We start from the raw sequence: 17,113 nt of genomic DNA, 5'->3' as shown, positions 1-17,113 counted from the left end.
GGGGAGACGAGTCGTCAGCTAAAGCTGATAACACCAGGCCCAAATGGCACCTTATCCCCTATATAGTGCACAACTTTAAACCAAGGACAATAGGGCTCTTGGTCAAAAGTCGTGCACTATATAGGGAGCCATTTATGACGCATCCTTTGGTCACCCGGTGAAGGGTTCAAGACGCGGCGTTAACCATCTTTGAACTGTATGGGAGGAGTTTGAGGATAAATGGTTAAACGTTTGGAGGTGTGCTACCATTTAGAGTATGGACTCACGTGAATGAATCCGGTGTACTTCTTGTCGATCTCCACCAACTGCTGGTCCGCTTTGTTTCTCATACTGGGCTCGGGGTCCGTTCCCATGGCGATGAGATACGGTACACACTGGAGAAAAGACACTGGTCTGAGGGGAAAACATCCTAACAGGGGTCTGAGGGAAAAACATCCTAACACAGAGGGTCCTCTTTTTATATTCGAATAAAAACACTCCCCTCTTTATTGTGATAGCCTATAGTAAATAAACCACCAGCTGCATTTAGTTTAATTTGAGGGACCTTGGAGCATGTTCTGAACCTAATTTCCTGAAATTCTACGTAGGCTATTTGACGATAATAGATAAGGGAAATAAAGACCCGATTTCCCCAAATACTATTTAGCTAACAAATGTTTTATGATAATTTATATGAACACCCAATTTAATTATACATAATATTTCACAGAAAGTGATTCAATCAATTGATAGCGAGTGACACATTGCATGAAATTACTTCCCAGGCAAAGTCCAATTTCTTTGACTCCTCGACTTTAGGTCATAGCTCTGCTTCTGAATGTCAGCGAGAAACCAAATATATTCCCATGTGTATCAGAGTCGCATCTTCCTCTGTCATTTTACAGCTTTTTTTTGCCTAAAGCATTGCTGACTTATGCGTAGTTTTAGATTGGTATAAACAATTGCAAATTGTATAAAACATATTTTTCAAAAACATCCTAGCACAGGGGTATTCAACCGTGTGTCTGCAGATCCCTAGGTACTGCAAGAGGTCAGAGAAAAATATATACAAAAACTTTATAAAAATAAATGTAAAAAGTTTTTGGGGGAATATCGCTTGCAACAGAATAAACAAAGTTTGAATTACATATCTACAGCAGAAAATAGGATATACTCTTTCTAAATGTCAACTTCAACTAATATTGAGCAGATTACACTGAAAAAGCACCCGTGAATAGGCTACCCGTGCCGCTGGCTATTGGTTAAGCTTTCCTGACATGGACATACATTATGGCTAACCTTTGTTTAACAAGCCAAACAGCTGCTCTTAGCAGTTGCTTTTGGAGTTAACTTACTGGCTAATAATAGACTTCCTCTTCCAATTATCTACCAAATCTTTTCATTTTAAATATGTTGATTGCTTCTCCTTGCCATCATCAAAAAGTTTAGCTAGCGTATGATGGAGTCCCTGGGACGCCGGTTTGCCTAGGAGGGGGTCCCTGGGACGCCGGTTTGCCTAGGAGGGGGTCCCTGGGACGCCGGTTTGCCTAGGAGGGGGTCCCTGGGACGCCGGTTTGCCTAGGAGGGGGTCCCTGGGACGCCGGTTTGCCTGGGAGGGGGTCCCTGGGACGCCGGTTTGCCTGGGAGTGGGTCCCTGGGACGCCGGTTTGCCTGGGAGGGGGTCCCTGGGACGCCGGTTTGCCTGGGAGGGGGTCCCTGGGACGCCGGTTTGCCTGGGAGTGGGTCCCTGGGACGCCGGTTTGCCTAGGAGGGGGTCCCTGGGACGCCGGTTTGCCTGGGAGGGGGTCCCTGGGACGCCGGTTTGCCTAGGAGGGGGTCCCTGGGACGCCGGTTTGCCTGGGAGGGGGTCCCTGGGACGCCGGTTTGCCTAGGAGGGGGTCCCTGGGACGCCGGTTTGCCTAGGAGGGGGTCCCTGGGACGCCGGTTTGCCTAGGAGGGGGTCCCTGGGACGCCGGTTTGCCTGGGAGGGGGTCCCTGGGACGCCGGTTTGCCTAGGAGTGGGTCCCTGGGACGCCGGTTTGCCTGGGAGGGGGTCCCTGGGACGCCGGTTTGCCTGGGAGGGGGTCCCTGGGACGCCGGTTTGCCTGGGAGGGGGTCCCTGGGACGCCGGTTTGCCTGGGAGGGGGTCCCTGGGACGCCGGTTTGCCTGGGAGGGGGTCCCTGGGACGCCGGTTTGCCTAGGAGGGGGTCCCTGGGACGCCGGTTTGCCTAGGAGGGGGTCCCTGGGACGCCGGTTTCCCTGGGAGTGGGTCCCCGGGCAAGAAAAGGTTTCAGACCCCCTGTGCTAACACACACTGGTACGAGGAAAACATCCTATGGAATGGACACTTCATTCCAATATTCTCCCAGTAAAGAAAGAGTGTCACAGACAGGGTTATAGACTGCCAAAAAGCTTCATTTCTTTCCCCCCAAACAACCATTGTTTACCTGCACGGGGTGGATGAGGCCCTGGTTGAGGGTGAGTGCGATGACGTTGAGGGCAAAGTGACGCACACTGGACTGGGTGTGGAAGAAAGCTTCCAGCACCTGCTTGAGGTACAGCTGCATGATGGAACTGCTCATGCCCGATGAGATATCCCCCATCTCCTTCAGGTCCTCCTGCTTGGACAGCTTCTTCCCTGCATGACGAGACACAGACAGAGTCACCAATGGCTGAAGACAGAGCAGCACACATGGTTAAGAGAAGACTGCTACCAAACCGTTAAGGCTCAGTTTGACACGTACGGCATAGGATTGGGAATATTTGTTTGTCACGTTAAACGGGGCAATCTGAAACAACATTTTGATCTCATGTATGGTTGAGTCCTTGCTTCCATAACTACGCCTATGTATTTGAGTGGTTATATTTATCCAGCCCCATCCCTAAACTGTTTTCCAAAACAGTGGCGGGGTGTCTGTTGTTGTTTGAACAGATCAAGCTATGCAAAAGCTGTGAGGCTGTAAGAGGGTGTGCGAGTGGGTTGGTTTGGCTTCGGAGCAGGCGGTGGTTACTCACACTGCTGGTCAGCCTCCTGCATGCGCGAGTCCTCCTCCTGCAGATAGGTCTGCAGGTTCTTCAACACCTGGATCTTCAAGTTGACCGAGGTGCTCCTGTCGGCCAGGATTCCGTTGTACAGGGTCTTCACCTCCGGGGAAAACATCTGGCTAGGGTGCATGATCACCAGGAAGCCTGTGATGGAGCACAGGATGGAGCACAGGATGGAGCACAGGATAGAAGACCACGGGTGAATTCATTACTTCAAAACATTTTGCAACAAAAAAGAAAAACAAGCAGTTCTTATTGAACAACTTCAGGTAGGTCCATCCCCATTTCATGCCGTTTGCTTTCTAATGAATATACCCCTGGAATTCATAGCGACCCAGAACAAAAAGGCAGGGCTGCGTTCAGAAAGGCACAACGTTGTAGAATGTTCAAATAGACATAGATAGACATGTTGATTTGGCATAATGTAACATAATATTCAAACGTGTAGAATAAGGAATCAACTCAGCTCTACTCATAACATTCTACAAAGTTGGCCTAGTGAATGTTGGCCCCAGTCCAATTTTAGAAGAGGTGAGGAGGAATCAGATGTGCGTGATATTTTACCTAAGCCGATGATAGCCTTGGTCTTCACCTCCTCGTCCTCATGTTTGGTAAAGTAGAGCAGCAGCTCCAGCACCTTCTCTTTGATTACCACCTGGACGAAACAGCCCGTAGGGAGAAGAAGAGATTATGATTGATGTACCAGGTTGGAAGCCCAGGTCAGCCCAGGTTGGAAGGTTGGAACCAAGGTTGGAAGCTTAAATAAGTGACTTGTTATTCCCAGTTATTTTACATACATCCATATGACTGGAGTTCGGTTTGAATTATAAAAGGAGTCCTTTACCTTGGTGATGCCCTTGAACTCCTCCATGTCGAACTCAAAGTGTCGACACAAGGCTCCCACGGTGAAGAGGGAGCGCAGGAGGGCCGGCTTGTTGGCAGCCAGAGCTGTACTGTTGGGATCTTCCTGGTGCTGCGTCTTCAGCTTGGTCAGAGCACCTTCGAAAACCACAACACGGCTGGGTTATACTAGATATTCTCTAGATGGATTTGAAATGCATTGTATCCACATGGCTGAATTGTCAAATCAAATCAAATTCAAAAACGCCTGCGTGTTGTGTGTCAGTCATAACACAGACAGAGCTTGAACACACCAGGAGTAAGCTGAGGAGATGGTGTGTGTGTGTGTGTGTGAACTCACCATAGTATCTGTTAAAGCAAGACCACACAAACTTATAGTTGTGGGTCACCTTGTTGACCACGGCACCGAGGCAGCTGACACAGTGTTGGACAACCTGGCAGAGGCCGGAAGGGGGGGGGGGGATATGTTCAGTTGTTTAGCAACAACAACACTACCATCTAGCCTAGTAAAAAGCATGAGCTCATTTTAAATGTGCAGGGCATGCGATCCAACATTCAAGTAATTTCCTCAAAATTCCCAGAAATCCCAGTTGGGGATGAAGCAGGCAAATCAAGAAATCGTTCAACCAATATTTCTGGAAAAGCTAGGAATTCTGGGAAAGTTCCTGGAGTTTTGAAACCCTATATATCCAGAACACTAGGACTCTACGCACCGTCATGCCGTATTTGATGATGAGTTTCATGAGGTCTTCCTCTATGGTGGTGAGGAAGGTCTCAGATGGGTGCTCTAACAGAGGGATCACCAGCTCCAGGATCTTGGCCACGTTACAGATCACCATGAAGTCGCTGGCATTCTGCACCACAACACAGCATTAATACACAGGTTTCCATACAATCTTTATATGTGCATAAAGTACACGTCAGATGTTTTTAAAAAAAATGTAAGTCACAACAGGCCTGATGGAAACCGCAAAATGCAATCACAACACTAGAGGTGACTTTCTTCACACTGTGGTCTGAAATGTGCATTTTACAATAAACACCACAGAGCCATCCAAACATTTCAACCAGTACCATTATGTTCTCTCTCATTATGTGGAATTGTTCTATAGTATATACTGTATACTGTACTACAGACCCCGATTCGATTCCAGGCTGTATCACAACCGGCCGTGATTGGGAGTCCCATAGGGCGGCGCACAATTGGCCCAGTGTCGTCTGGGTTAGGGTTTGGCCGGGGTCGGCCATCATTGTAAATAATAATTTTTTCTTAACTGACTTGCCAAGTTAAATTAAATTAAATGTTGAGGTCAGCACCATTTTACCAGGTCAAATTCTTGGTGCAAATGTATAAATAAAGGCGATTCTGATTTGATAGGTTTTGCATCGTGGCGGAGATCTTTGTGGGCTATACTCAGCCTTGTCTCAGGATGGTAAGTTGGTGGTTGAAGATATCCCTGTAGTGGTGTGGGGGCTGTGCTTTGGCAAAGTGGGTGGGGTTATATCATTCCTGTTTGGCCCTGTCCGGGAGTGTCCTCGGATGGGGCCACAGTGTCTCCTGACCCCTCCTGTCTCAGCCTCCAGTATTTATGCTGCAGTAGTTTGTGTCGGGGGGCTGGGGTCAGTTTGTTATATCTGGAGTACTTCTCCTGTCCTATTCGGTGTCCTGTGTGAATCTAAGTGTGCGTTCTCTAATTCTCTCCTTCTCTCTTTCTTTCTCTCTCTCGGAGGACCTGAGCCCTAGGACCATGCCCCAGGACTACCTGACATGATGACTCCTTGCTGTCCCCAGTCCACCTGGCCATGCTGCTGTTCCAGTTTCAACTGACCTGAGCCCTAGGACCATGCCCCAGGACTACCTGACATGATGACTCCTTGCTGTCCCCAGTCTACCTGGCCATGCTGCTGCTCCAGTTTCAACTTCCACCTGACTGTGCTGCTGCTCTAGTTTCAACTGTTCTGCCTTATTATTATTCGACCATGCTGGTCATTTATGAACATTGAACATCTTGACCATGTTCTGTTATAATCTCCACCCGGCACAGCCAGAAGAGGACTGGCCACCCCACATAGCCTGGTTCCTCTCTAGGTTTCTTCCTAGGTATTGGCCTTTCTAGGGAGTTTTTCCTAGCCACCGTGCTTCTACACCTGCATTGCTTGCTGTTTGGGGTTTTAGGCTGGGTTTCTGTACAGCACTTTGAGATATCAGCTGATGTACGAAGGGCTATATAAATACATTTGATTTGATTTGATCGTGACCTTTTTGGGGGGGGGGGGGGGGGGGGGGGGGGGCTCTTTGGGATAATCTCACATTGCACTTGGTGGTCAGGTAGGGTTGCATGGTCATGGCGTGTTTGACGATGAGCTGAGCCCGGATCTTGCTGAACAGGAAGAGAGTGGTGATGCAGGACACCAGGCGCGTGGAGTTCACCCCTTTACTTTCTGAAAGGGGACAAGAATCACGTTACATTAAAGAAATCCACTCACGGGCCCGCCAGTTTGAGAGCCCTGGGTTAAAGGGATAGTTCACTCAAAAACTAGATATTAGTATTTTGTTCATAAGTCCACTGTTAATACAACCCCTCAAAAAGGGTGCATGTCAAAGGTATATCCCCCAAAGTGTGCATGTCAGAGGTATATCCCCCAAAAAAGTGTGCACGTCAGCAATCAAGTTCTCAAGATGGAGAGCACTTTCAGGACAAAGCAAAAACTGTGATGGGTTTTTTGACGGATTTGTTTATGAGTGATTAGATAGTTTCAGTGATCTATCCTTTTAAAAAGTGTCCTCTGGAATTGGCGGGAGAAAACAAGTCAAAACAAAACTGAGGCAAGTTACCTGTAAGAGACTCCTCGTATTTGAGGATGTGCTCCACAAGATTGTCCACGAGCTGCACACAAGCCTTCTGGGCCGGTTTGTAGGCAGCGTCTTCCTCCACTTTCAACAGCTGACAGAGGAGAGAAGAGTGAGCAGAAAGACAAGGAGGTTTGTAGCCCCAACGGCACTCGAAGAGATGCATTCTGGTGAATACGACAAGGCGGCGGCACAAAAGAAAAGAAAAAAAGACGTACATTTTGAAGGAGTTGCTCGAACCAATCGTAGCCCGTGTCTTTGCAAGCCGTGACCTGCAAAACACATTGAGCATGTTAACGATCGCACAATCCAAGATAAGAGTCGGATGTAGGACTAGAACATCTGCAAAAATGACTTGCATGTAAATAACACATGAAATTATTAGAGTTTAACTTGATGACAACAGCGTTGCCGTGCACTCACCACGTCTGTTATGTTGAGAATCTTCCTGGTCATAGTGTCTTTGTCGTGGGCCGGGGTCGGGGTGAACCACAGCTTCTGGAATGTTTCGTTGACTAGTTTCTGTCATAGGGACAAGTATCACAGTTGAGTCAATACGTCACACATGGAGACAATGAAGCTTTAAGTTCTTACAGGAGGTAAGTGTGTATATTATTGTCTCATTGATTTTTTTTACCTGCACTGTTGGGAGCATAAGAACTTCACTGTTCCCCCCGACGCAGATATACATCGTAGGGTAACAGTGACATTCTTATGCTGTGCATGTGATTAATAAAGTCATCTAATCTACTGTGTAGACAGCTTCTTCTCAGAATACACAACTACTCAACTAGCGGACAATACAGCAGTTTAAAAAAGGTCCAGTATAGCGTTTTGTGTATGACTGATTCCAGATAGGAATGTTAGTTATAGAACTGTCATTCTCATTGAATGTATGTCCGATAGGCGGTAGGATCCATTCTATGCGCCATATTTCTATGCTTCCCCTCCGTAAGTCAATTTTTTAAATTCTTTTTACTTTTGTTTCTGTACATCAGCTTCAAACAGCTGCTAAAAAAAACGATATTTTTGGGGTTATAGAAAATATACATATCCTGTGTAAAAAATAATAATTCACAGCAGTTTAGATGGTATAATGATTCTCTACACAACACACCGCTTGTTGTGTCACAAACTGAAATTAGACAAACGTGAGAATGTTTTATATATTTCTACACATTTGCACCTTTAAGCCTAGAAACAATAGGGTCTGTAGTTGTTTTTCTGGGCCGTAATGATAAGAACAGTACCTTAATGCCCTCCTCGTCGTTGACCCGACGGATCATCCTCACACACATCTCTGTAATCTTGTTGAAGGTGGGCTGCTCCAGACAGATGTCTCTCAGGATCTTAATCACCCTCTTCCTCACGCTGATGCCCGTGTCCTGAGGAAGAGATAGAGCATGCAGAAACTTACTTGACCGTCTCGTATCTCAAATATACAACTTAAAAAAAGTAAAAGGATGTACATTTTTAACTGAGCGCCAGTGGTGGGTGCAATGCTTTTATTTAGCCAATAGGTGGCAGTGGACACCAACAACTGTGCATGAACATGAGGTGAACTATCCATAAAGTCTCAAATGGATTGATGGAATCCAGTGCAACACTCTTCAGCTGAGATCGCTTTTTCAAACACTTGGGACGTGTGCGATGCGATGTGTTGCTCGGGGCTCACCAGAATCCTCTCGATAAGCATGTCGTAGTACTGCTCAGTGAGCTGGGGTCGACTCAGCACGAAGCGGCCCAGAAGCTCCACGGCCGCCTCGCGCACGCTGGTGGAGTTGTCCATCAGACGGCCATGCACTCCGCGCTGCATGTCCAACTGCACACACAGACAGGGGAGAACAATGTTAAAGGGAACACACCACAAAAAAAAAACATGTTTCCTTTCACACTGCCACAGGACAAGACTGGGCACACTTTATACACTCTTACCCTGGAAAGAATGCTAGGATCCACAGAAACCACCTCAGACAGACATTTCATGGCTTTTGTCCGGACAGCGATTGCACTCTCCCCCAGGACTCGCAAGATCTAGAGAGAGAGAGAAAGAGGGTAATGGAAAGAGAGAGGGGGGGGGGGGGTTAATGGAAAGAGAGAGAGGGGGGGGGGTAATGGAGAGAGAGGGTAATGGAAAGAGAGAGAGAGAGGGTAATGGAGAGAGTGGGGTAATGGAAAGAGAGAGAGGGTAATGGAGAGAGTGGGGGGTAATGAAAAGAGAGATTGTAATGGAAAGAGAGAGGGTAATGGAGAGAGTGGGGTAATGGAAAGAGAGAGGGTAATGGAGTGAGTGGGGTAATGGAAAGAGAGAGAGAGAGGGTAATGAGAGAGTGAGAGGGGGGGTAATGGAAAGAGAGAGCGAAGAGAAAGAAAAAGGGAGAAGGAGAAAGAGAGTCAGAGAAAAGCCATGGTGTTGCTCATTGTTACTCACTGCCTGGCAGGACAGAGCAACATCATGAAGGAGAGCTAATCTGGTATCAGGTACGACCCTCTGTCCTATACAATGGTATTCATTATGATCTAGAAGGTGAAACTGATGGAAACTAGATCTATACTCCAACTCTGAGAAGCATTTTGATTATGGGCCCTGAGTTCATTTAACAGCTTCAAATCAAACATTATTTAAAACCACAACACTATACAAGTAAAAAAAACACAAAATAAAGTAAATTAATTAACAGAAAGCAACAAAGCAGATGAATAAAAATAACATGCTTGTGGGTTTCTTGCCTGGGTTAAGTAAATATCAAAGCTCTGGGCGAACGGCCTCATGGAGGCTAAGTAGCGGACGATGAGACAGGAGTCGTCGTAGTCCACCGTGTCAGAGTTCATTCTGCCAACACAGAACCGGTTGGGGAAAACAGTTTTAGGATTTACATCAACCACTGGGGGCCATCTCCTTTTTTATTACACCTTTATTTAACCAGGTAGGCCAGTTGAGAACACCTTTATTTAACCAGGTAGGCCAGTTGAGAACATCTTTATTTAACCAGGTAGGCCAGTTGAGAACAAGTTCTCATTTACAATTGCGACCTGGCCAAGATAAAGCAAAGTGCGACAAAAATCAGAGTTACACATAAACAAACGTACAGGCAATAAATAACACAAAATAAAATATTGTTCTATTTATGTACAGTGTGTGCAAATGTAGAAGAGTAGGGAGGTAAAGGCAATAAATAGGCCATAGAGGCTAAAATCATGACAATTATTAATACTGGAGTAATAGATGTGCAGATGATGATGTGCAAGTAGAGATACTGGGGTGTAAAAGAGCAAGAGGGTAAGTAATAGTATTTACAGACAGCTGATCCTTCCCATCAGGCTATAAAACAGCCTTGTTACGGAGATGGTTCAACATCGGAATATAATTATATCCATAAATGAATAGATATTCTACAAATATAATACATATATATTTACAATGACTAACACTATTCCACTGGGTGGTCTGACCTAGGGTTGTGCAGGAATACAGATGTTCATATCATAATTACCATCCTTCTCCCATGTTTGGATATTTACAAGTTTGTGAACAAGAGACTGTGATTGTGCAAATGAACACAAAACATATGATGCATGCTTTTTCCTGATAGAACAGCAGAACCGGCGCTATGCTGAGATGACTAGCCAATTAAATCACACAAAACAGCTGGTCTCACCTGCTTCTACTTCCTCCTGTTGTATTTACAAACAAACACGTGACTGGCTCAACTGTTGTGATTGAACTACGGTAAGATGTACAATGTAAACAGAGTATGTGAGCAGAGCAGAGCTGGAGAGAGATTCCCAAAGGCCGGAGCGTCGGCATTCTCGTCCGCAGCGCTCGCTTCACAAACTCAGGACATGCCTGACAAAGCATGCATTGTCATTGTAGCAAAGTATTTCTAAACTAAAATGTTTTGTTCATTTTGGTGCTATTATCAATACTATAGGCCATAACTGCCTCATATTTTCCCACGTTCAAGGAGCTTTCCGGTTTGATTGGGTTATTTTGCCTAAAACCAGCTAAAAAAAAAAATTTAAATTAAAAATCAACTCTGCATCCCTGCCCAGCCTGGCAAGAGTGGCCCAAAGGGTGTTAATCATCCCCAGTGGCTCTGCAAGTGTGGAGAGAATACTCTCCACTGCTGGCCGGCTCTCCAGGCACTATCACGAGCCTGAAGACACAGACTGGCCAGACTCCTGCTTCTAAAGATGAATTCAGAGCCTATATGCATAATTTACTATAATGATTGACTACAACAACATGTTTTAATGCATCATGCTTTATGTCCCTACCAGAATATTGTGTCACTGGAAATGCTTCACAATGTATTTCTTTGTATGTTATAGCCTTGAAATGATACAGCTTAAATCATTCAGGCTCCCTGTCTGGCTCCTGACCTATTTACAGTGTTTCTATGCTGTTTAATATGACATGTAGCCTATTTGAAATGATGTGCACTTCTTACATTCATCTTTTCATGTTGTTTAGTCAAATACTTTTCATTCAAATCATATGGTTTGGTTTCAATACTTCTAAACCAAAATGGTAGATCCAGGTAGTCACAACAATAGATGGATGTTGGTTAAACTGGGATTTTAATGAAAGGAGTGAATATGGAGCAGCGGTTTCTTTTCTTGTGAGCGTTGTTAGCGGAGGGGTTGGAAAGGATGTGGCACGCGATGACTGGGATTTCCAACCACACAACTCTGCTCAAATAGTCTGAATGTAAGATAATGTGACAGGAGAACTGAAGAACGGGATCTGATTTATCTCCTAACATATTTCACTAGTTGACTGCAGGTTAACTTAAAAAGCAGCTACAAATAGTCAAATGTATTGAGCAGTTTCAACGGTACTGACGGTATTAAAAAACTATTTCCAGACAGACAGACACACAGACGTGCAGTACCTCAGGGTGGTGAAATGGGAGGGGACCGTCTTTATGATCTTGCGGAGGAACTTCTTGCGTGCCTCGGCCCGCTGCATGACCTCCCCAATGGTCTCGATGTCCTTGGCGTGGTGGCCAGGGCCGTCCGACGAGTCCTCTTCCCGGTCCCGTTTCTGGCTCTTCATGGTCTTCTCGGTCTCTATGGTGGTGTCGCGGAACCACTGCGCTATGTAGAACTTCCTGGCAAACTGGCAAAAGCAAAGTACACAGTTAGTAGAAGGAAATATCTAATTAATATATTATTTGTTAAGCATCTATTCCTTCCCAAAAAATAATCTCAAAGTTGATCAAAATAAAAATATTGAGCGTAGTGGTGTAACACAAACTAACCAATAGTGAAGGGTCGGTCTCTGTGTTCTCCTCCATGTAGTCCAGAAGGGCTTTCTGCAGTTGCTGGGTCTCGTCGTCACCTTGGGTCTGTGTGGGAAAAGGAAAAAATGTCAAATGATCCAACCCTTCTGCGCGTTTGTTCCCCCCGCGCCTCTGTCGCCGTCCCCCCCCGCCAACCTAATTGGTTGGCCGCCTTCAAGTCGTGTCCACCTCTGAATGCAGGATCGGAGAAACCGCAGTCATGTTGTTCCCTACCTCTTTCAGGATGCGGTCAATGGATCGCTGGTCCATCTTGCTGGTGACGGCATCTTTGCGCAGGCGAGCGGCCACCGTGCCTAGATAGTCCAGGGAGGCAACCCTCAGGGTCATCTCCGTCTGCTTGTTACTGAACTGGTGCACCTGTGAGTGAGTGAGTGAGTGAGTGAGTGAGTGAGTGAGTGAGTGGGGTACAGAGAAGGAGAGAGAGAAGGGGGTGAGGAGCAGAAGGGATGGCGGGAGAGAGAGGTGATGGGTCAGGGCCTCCACTCTGATGAGGTAGATGCACCAAGCAGAACAGTAGACAGTTGGACTAGTATAGTAGTATTACTGCGTTTGTGGTTACTGCCTTTTGACAGGGAAAGTAGAGCGAATACTCCAAGACCAACCAATAAGATTCTGCCTAACGAATCCAGCAACATTGTACATATGTAATTATCTACGGTAGATGTAAAGTTTATGTTTTAAGTCTCACTGTATTTCTGTTATTACGGTGCTATCACTTTTATTAGTACGCCTGCGCAAAAAGTGTCGTTGTAGATGAACCTGGCCTGAGTGCAATGCCAACCATGGATAGTGTTAATGAGGTGGAGTTAACGTTGTTAAACCGAAACCTCGTCGTTGTGTCATTTTGAATTAACTTTGTAGTTATTAACCATCCTCTGCTACCAATGTGGCACCTCGCTTCGACGAGAAGAGCTTCTAAAAAAAGTTGTGAAAATGAACTTGGAATCTGGACAAGAAAAGGCAAGTGGTATTGTGGTGGTGGTATTATTATCGCTCGAAGGAAGAGCGAGATACAGCACTGGGAAAATCCGTTGAGGATTGGAACAAGGACGACAGTACGGGAACTTTGATGAGGACACTGGATTCTGTGTGTCTTAAAGAGAAAGACGGTGCCTACGAGACATATTCAAAAGCTTGACAGTGTTACTAAAGACATTTCGGTTGCGTTGACGGGCTACATAATTGATCTCAAACAGAGGTACAATAGGATGCTCATGTAAGTTACGAGATGGTTCTCCTGGATGCAGTGTTAGCTTTCAAGTTGCTAGATACTGCATGTCTGGATGGTAGGGAGAAACAGTTGGCTTTGACTGCTTGTACTCTCCTGACTTTTGCGTCAATTTAGTCGGGCACTAAAAAAATAATTTCTGTTGAATAAGACGTCTGTCGCACCGATAACAGATGGAATGGAAGTGAGTGACGCAGCATGACACTGAGCAGCAGAGAAAAGGCTCCAACAAGTCATGTTCTCAAGACAACCAGACGAGGGCGCCATTGCCAGGCACAAATCCACTGGACAGATATGGAGATCAAAATGTGCTATTTGTCAAACCACTTACCGTTTGTGTTGAAGACTGTCCTCGTAAAAATTAAGTTAAACTAACAGAGGAAAATGTAAACACAGAGATTGAGCAGTGTAACATTACACTGTTTTCAAACCAATCTGCTTCTGATACTGAGATCTTTATAGTTGAATTGTTAGGATCAGCTGTGATTGATACTGCATGTACTGCACAGTTTGTGGTGCGAAATGGCTTGACAGCCATGTCAGTAAACTAAATATGAAAGATGTACACAATATGATTGACACGCCAAGCAAAAGAGTTTTCAAATTTGGAGATGAGAGAATCGTCCATTCTACCAAGAGAGTCAAGATACCAGCAACAATGTGTCAGACTAAGAGTCACATTGAAACAGATGTGGTCCCTACAGATATCCCCTTGCTATTAAGTAGGGTTGCACATTTTGGGGAATATTCAGGAGGTGGAAACTTTGTGGGAATTAACGGGAATATATGTGAATTAACGGAAATATATGCAAATTCATATTAATACCATTAAAATCTAAATCAAATTGTATTAGTCACAAGCACTGAATACATGCACCTTACAGTCCGCGACGTGGCTGGATTTCATTTTCTAATCTGATTGTCTGTTGACCCTGCCACATACGTCTGGTGTCTGAGCTGTTGAACTGGGACTCATCTTTGTGCCTATACCGATGCTTGATTGCTTTGCGGAGGGAATAACTACACTGTTTGTATTCTTCTATACTCCCAGTCTTCTAGCCCTGGTTAAATGCAGTGGTTCGCGCTTTCAGTTGTGTGAATGCTCCCATCTATCCACGGTTTCTGGTTGGGGTAGGTTTTAATAGTCACAGTGGGTACAACATCTCCTATGCACTTCCTGATATACTAATACGGTGAATGAGTTTGTGTCGATATTTCCTGAAGTTACTCTGAACTTATCCCAGTCAGTGTGACCAAAACGATCTTGAATTGTGGATTCCGATTGTTCAGACCAGCGTTGATTCGTCCTTACCACGGGTGCTTCCTGTTTGAGTTTCTGCCAATAGGAGGGGAGGAGCAAGATGGAATCGTGGTCTGATTTGACGAATGGAGGGCGGGGGAGGGCCTTATATACATTCTGGAAGGTAGTATAGGAATGGTCGAGTGTTTTAGCAGGGCGAGTACAACAATAAATACGTTTTCCTCAAATTTGCTATGTTAAAATCCCCAGCTACAATGAATGCAGCCTCAGGATATGTGGTTTCAAGTGTGCATAAAGTCCAGTGAAGATCTTTGAGGGCCGTCGTGGTATCGGGGGATATACACCGCTGTGGCTATTATTGACAAATTCTCTCAGGTAGCTTGAGAAATACAAATAAAAACTGTCACACAACCCATCTGTAATGGGTAACGTAAATAATACTTGAAACCTTTAAATACTTTGCTGATGTTTAATTTGTCTTTAAAGTGGGATGTTGTTAAGTTCATGTTTTAAGTATCACTATATTTGTTATTACGGTGCTATCACGCTTATTAGTGCGCCTGCGCAAGTCTCTCGTTGTAGGTGAACCTGGCCTGAGTGCAATGGCAACCATGAATTGCGCTAATACGGTGGAGTTAACCTCTCTAGGGTATGTGGGACGCTAGAGTCCCATCTGGCCAACATCCAGTGAGGTTGTAGAGCGCCAAATTCAATTACAGAAATGCTCATTATAAAAATTCAGAAAACAAAACATATTTTACACAGGTTTAAAGATTAACTTCTTGTTAAACCAACCACAGTGTCATATTTATAAAATGCTTTTCGGCGAAAGCATACCTAGCCCAGAACATACCTAGCCCAGAACATACCTAGCCCAGAACATACCTAGCCCAGAACATACCTAGCCCAGAACATACCTAGCCCAGAACATACCTAGCCCAGAACATACCTAGCCCAGAACATACCTAGCCCAGAACATAGCCCAGTTGACAAATTATCACAAACAGTAACCAGCCAAGCAGAAGCGTTACAAAACTCAGAAATAGAGATAAAATTAATCCCTTACCTTTGATGATCTTCATATGGTGGCAATCAGAAGACATTCATTTACTCAATAAATGTTCCTTTTGTTCGATGAAGTCTTTTTATATCCAAAAATCTCAGTTTTGTTCGCGCGTTTTCTTCAGTAATCCACAGGCTCAAACTCAGTCAAAACAATCAGACAAAAAAATCCAAATTGTATCCGTAAAGCTCATAGAAACATGTCAAACTATGTTTGTATTCAATCCTCAGGTTGTTTTTTAGCCTAAATTATCTATATTATTTCAACCGGAAAATAACGTTGTCAATATAAAAAGGTAAACAAGAAATGCACATGCGCCTGAAAAAAAACTGTCACATTAGGGTCCACTCATTCAGACTGGTCTTACTCCCTCATTTATACGAATACAAGCCTGAAACGATTTCTAAAGACTGTTGACATCTAGTGGAAGGCATAGGAACTGCGAATGGAGTCCTAAGTCAATGGATACTGTAATGGCATTGAATAGAAAACTAAAAAAAAAAAAAAAAAAACTACTTCCTGAATGGATTTTTCTCAGGTGTTCCCCTGCTAAATCAGTTCTGTTATACAAACACTATTTTAACAGTTTTGGAAACTTTAGATTGTTTTCTATTCCAAATCTACCAGTTATATGCATATCATATCTTCTGGGCCTGAGTAGCAGGCTGTTTAATTTGGGCATGCTTTTCATCCAAAATTCAGAATGCTGCCCCCTACCCTAGAGAGGTTAACGTTGTTCAACTGGAACCTTGTCGTGTCATTTTGAGTTAACAGTAGACAGGCAGCCAATCAGGACTTACCAGCAGTCTGCCTAACAGGCTCAACAGTAGCTCGGCAGCGGGCCACTCTGGCTTGTTGACCGTGGAGAGCAGGTCCTGGACAAAGTTCTCAAACAGAGGCCTGTAGTCCTCCTCGCTCCCCTGCTTACTGCCACACCTGGCCACGACAAAACACAGAAAGAGAAAGAAGAGGGAGAGAGGCTATTAGGTGGACATTACACTAACCACAGCCGATGGGAGGGAGAGAGAGGCTGTTAGGTGGACATTACACTAACCACAGCCGATGGGGGGAGAGAGAGGATGTTAGGTGGACATTACACTAAACACAGCCGATGGGGTCATGAGACACAAACAAAGAGAGGACAAACTATCTGGAGATGAAAGAGAATCTTACTTTTTGAGGAACACCGAGAGGAAGTTCTGGGCTGTCCTCATGGCCGTCTCGTAGTTGTTGGTGATCAGCAAGTCCTGATCTACCTAGAACAAATCAAACATTTACAGAAGATTGTTAAAATAAGGATGCTCTTCACTAGGAAACTCAGTTTTGAGAATCTCAGTTTCAAAAATATATGTGATATATAGTGTTGGAGAGGGTACAGTCGTGGCCAAATGTTTTGAGAATGACACAAATACTAATTTCCACACATTTTGCTGCTTCAGTGTCTTTAGATATTTTTGTCAGATGTTATTATGGAATGCTGAAGTATAATTACAAGCATTTCATAAGTGTCAAAGGATT

At 44.8% G+C, this 17,113-nt stretch overlaps 1 protein-coding gene across 2 annotated transcripts in view; it reads right to left on the bottom strand.

Annotated features, from left to right (window-relative positions):
- The window catches only part of nipbla (NIPBL cohesin loading factor a), a 40,347-nt gene that overhangs the window by 7,435 nt on the left and 15,799 nt on the right, over nt 1-17,113 (bottom strand). The window contains exons 23-42 of one of the 2 annotated variants that reach the window (XM_031817090.1): nt 16,769-16,851; nt 16,396-16,531; nt 12,257-12,400; nt 12,002-12,088; nt 11,633-11,859; nt 9,468-9,570; nt 8,673-8,771; nt 8,413-8,559; nt 7,988-8,122; nt 7,161-7,259; nt 6,956-7,009; nt 6,723-6,831; nt 6,198-6,328; nt 4,600-4,740; nt 4,227-4,320; nt 3,870-4,024; nt 3,590-3,680; nt 2,996-3,169; nt 2,428-2,618; nt 267-374 (exon numbers count right to left, since the gene is read on the bottom strand). In XM_031817090.1, the coding sequence (XP_031672950.1) occupies nt 267-374; nt 2,428-2,618; nt 2,996-3,169; nt 3,590-3,680; nt 3,870-4,024; nt 4,227-4,320; nt 4,600-4,740; nt 6,198-6,328; nt 6,723-6,831; nt 6,956-7,009; nt 7,161-7,259; nt 7,988-8,122; nt 8,413-8,559; nt 8,673-8,771; nt 9,468-9,570; nt 11,633-11,859; nt 12,002-12,088; nt 12,257-12,400; nt 16,396-16,531; nt 16,769-16,851 (2,508 nt within the window). Of the gene's footprint in view, nt 1-266; nt 2,240-2,427; nt 2,619-2,995; nt 3,170-3,589; nt 3,681-3,869; nt 4,025-4,226; nt 4,321-4,599; nt 4,741-6,197; nt 6,329-6,722; nt 6,832-6,955; nt 7,010-7,160; nt 7,260-7,987; nt 8,123-8,412; nt 8,560-8,672; nt 8,772-9,467; nt 9,571-11,632; nt 11,860-12,001; nt 12,089-12,256; nt 12,401-16,395; nt 16,532-16,768; nt 16,852-17,113 lie in introns of those variants that run through there. The other variant, XM_031817091.1, reaches the window with a different exon arrangement.

This window comes from Oncorhynchus kisutch, linkage group LG3 (genome assembly GCF_002021735.2).
Source record: "Oncorhynchus kisutch isolate 150728-3 linkage group LG3, Okis_V2, whole genome shotgun sequence".
Taxonomy (NCBI): Eukaryota; Metazoa; Chordata; class Actinopteri; order Salmoniformes; family Salmonidae; genus Oncorhynchus; species Oncorhynchus kisutch.
Note: the sequence above shows the minus strand (reverse complement) of the source record. Positions and strands in the feature narration are given on the sequence as shown.